The sequence below is a fragment of the Bison bison genome, unplaced genomic scaffold (genome assembly GCF_000754665.1).
Source record: "Bison bison bison isolate TAMUID 2011002044 unplaced genomic scaffold, Bison_UMD1.0 scf7180017864471, whole genome shotgun sequence".
NCBI lineage: Eukaryota > Metazoa > Chordata > Mammalia > Artiodactyla > Bovidae > Bison > Bison bison.
This window is the reverse complement of record NW_011495032.1, coordinates 40,746,284-40,749,148: the sequence shown is the minus strand read 5'-3', so window position 1 is coordinate 40,749,148 and position 2,865 is coordinate 40,746,284. Positions and strand designations below refer to the sequence as shown.

Genomic DNA, 2,865 nt, shown 5'->3' with positions numbered 1-2,865 from the left:
GCTCAAGCAAGGTATCCCATGGAAGAAAATTCCACTCAATGCACTTATCAGGTAATTGTTATATACTTACTGAGTTATCTCTTAACTATCAATTATAGAATAAATGGCGTTTTAGATACTTAAAATTTTATGTGCCATTGTTAGCAGTCCTTAAAATATACCTTCCAGTGTTCTATAAAACCTACTAAACTTGTCTCTTTTGTTTTATCAGACGCTTTGCACACTTGCTTGTTAAAAAAGATATCTGTAATTCAGAGACCAAAAAAGACTTACTCAAGAAGGTTAAAAATGCCATTTCAGCTACAGCAGAGAGATTCTCTGGTTATATGCAGAATGTGAGTACTAACTGTTTTTAAACACCTTAGAGATCAGGAAAATTGAGATGATTTTAGTCACCCAATTTAGTTTATCTTATTATTTTATTATTTATCTACTTTTGGCTATGTTGGGTGTCTTTTATGGTGCATAGGTTCTTTGTTGCTGAGAATGGGCTTTCTCTAGTTACGGTAAACAGGGGCTACTCTGTAGTTGAAGTGCGCAGGCTTCCCGTTGTGATGGCTTCTCTTATTGCGGAGCACTGGCTCTCTAGCACAGGCTCTCTGTCACGGGCTCGATAGATGTGATGCACGGACTTAAGTTGCCCCACGGCATGTGGGATCTTAGTTCCCCAGGCCAGGGATTGAACCAATCTCCCCTGCATTGGCAGGCAGATTCTTAACCCCGGGACCACCAAGGAAATCGCAATTTTATTTTAAAATGAGAGTTGTATACATGTATTCATTACAGGTTGGAGGACTTCCAGTAAGGCTCAATATGATTCTGTGTATTTTATCATTTTAATATAGATGTGATTTGCCCCATTTTAGGACCTTAGACTATTTTAGTTACAAAGCCTATTTTAGAAAAATCACTCTTTTTTGAAAAACAAATGAAGGAACAATTCACTTATTAGTCATGCTACTCTAACTTATAATTAGGAGCGTAAAATCTGTCATTTGTTGTCGTTTTTCACAAAATATGTACCCTAAAGCACTCGAGTAAATCTGACATTTTCCACGTATGTTATTAACTTCCAAGTGCTTTAGTTTTATAGATCACAATGTTACTAACCTATTATTGTAGCAAGAAATGGTTTGATCTGATTAAGGATATTATACCTTCTTAGGATGCTCATGAATTTTTAAGTCAGTGCTTAGACCAGCTGAAAGAAGATATGGAAAAATTAAATAAAACTTGGAAGATTGAACCTGTTCCTGGAGAAGAAAATTCACCAGATATTTCAGCTACTAGAGTATACACTTGCCCTGTTATTACTAATTTGGAGTTTGAAGTTCAGCACTCCATCATCTGTAAAGTGTAAGTAATCTCTAAAAAAAAAAAAAAAAAAAACACGTTTTTTCCTTTTAATTCTTTATGGCAAGTGACTAAAACTCTTCTCTGAGAGTATTAGTTGCTCAGTCATGTCCTACTCTTTGCGACCCCATGGACTGGGACTGTAGCCCGCTAGACTTCTCTGTCCAAACTCTTCTAAAAGGGTATAATTCTTATCTTCATTCCTGTGTCATGGGGAAACATGAGTATAAATATCTTTGTTCATTATCTCTATCTTCTATGAAAATGCGTGATGGGGTGAGAACTAAAGCGAACTTAAATAGTTTGTTAAATGCTTTAGTGCTGACTGAATGGTTAATTTTTCTCTACTTTTTGTGTGTGCCCATGCCCTGAAAAGACCCCCTCCTGTTAGTTGTTTATTTTGTTGAACCAAATTGTTTTTATTAAAAATGTGTTTTTTATAAAATACTTTAAAATATAAATTATTTTTAATTTTTGCAATGCTTTTTAATCTTTTTTATATATGGGGGTTTCCTTGGTGGCTCAGTCAGTAAAGAATCCGCCTACAATGCAAGAGACGTGGGTTCAATCCCTCCAGATCCTATGGAGGAGGGCATGGCAACCCACTGTAGTATTCTTGCCTAGAAAATCCCATGGACAGAGGAGCCTGGTGGGCTACAGTCCATAGGGTCACAAAGAGTCGGACACGACTGAAGCAACTGAACACGCATGCACAGTTCCAAGACCTGAACCAGAGAGCCAACAGAGTAAGTACCAATCCCAGGATAGGAGACTACTGATGGCCAGCTCAAGTAGTTAGGCAGAGAGAGCAAATTCTCTCTTTCTGTTTATATTAATTATTTAAAAAATAATTTTATTTATTTATTTTTGACTGTGCTCGTCTTCATTGCTACACAGACTTTTTTGTAATTGTAGGGAGTAGGGATTATTCTCCAGTTGCGATGCGTGGGCTTCTCATTGCAGTGACTTCTCTTGTTGTGGAGCATGAGCTGTAGAGTGCGTGGGCTTCAGTAGCTGGGGCATAAGAACTCAAGTCATTGTGGCTCCCGGGCTCTAGAGCACAGGCTCAATAGTTGGGGCACACTGGCTTAGGGTCATGTGGGGTTTGGGGAAATAAAAAAATCTAAAATTTAGCATTTATCTCTCATGCCTCCATACACTTGCTCAGTCACTTTAATCATGTCCAACTCTTTGTGACGCTGTGGACTGTAGCCACCAGGCTCCTCTGTCAGTGGGATTCTCCAGGCAAGAATACTGGAGTGGGTTGCCATGCCCTCCAGGGGATCTTCCCAACCCAGTCTCTTATGTCTTCTGCATTGGCAAGTAGGTTCTTTACCACTGGCACCACACTTTAAGCCCCTTCTTATGCCTAGTCATGAGAAATTCTTTGGGGGAACAGTGTTTCTGAAGTATATTTTTATTTAGTATTGCACACTTAGGCTTCTGAATTCTTACATTTATCTTCTTTTATTCTTGCAGATGTGGAGAGATTATTCCCAAAAGAGAACAGTT

General features: G+C 38.4%; 1 protein-coding gene across 6 annotated transcripts in view; it reads left to right on the top strand.

The window, feature by feature from the left end:
- The window catches only part of USP37 (ubiquitin specific peptidase 37), an 86,151-nt gene that overhangs the window by 46,132 nt on the left and 37,154 nt on the right, over positions 1-2,865 (top strand). For 5 of the 6 annotated variants that reach the window (XM_010861191.1, XM_010861193.1, XM_010861194.1 and 2 more), the window contains 3 exons: positions 212-335; positions 1,166-1,356; positions 2,833-2,863. In XM_010861191.1, coding sequence (XP_010859493.1) covers positions 212-335; positions 1,166-1,356; positions 2,833-2,863 — 346 coding nt within the window. Of the gene's footprint in view, positions 52-211; positions 336-1,165; positions 1,357-2,832; positions 2,864-2,865 lie in introns of all 6 variants that reach the window. The other variant, XM_010861195.1, reaches the window with a different exon arrangement.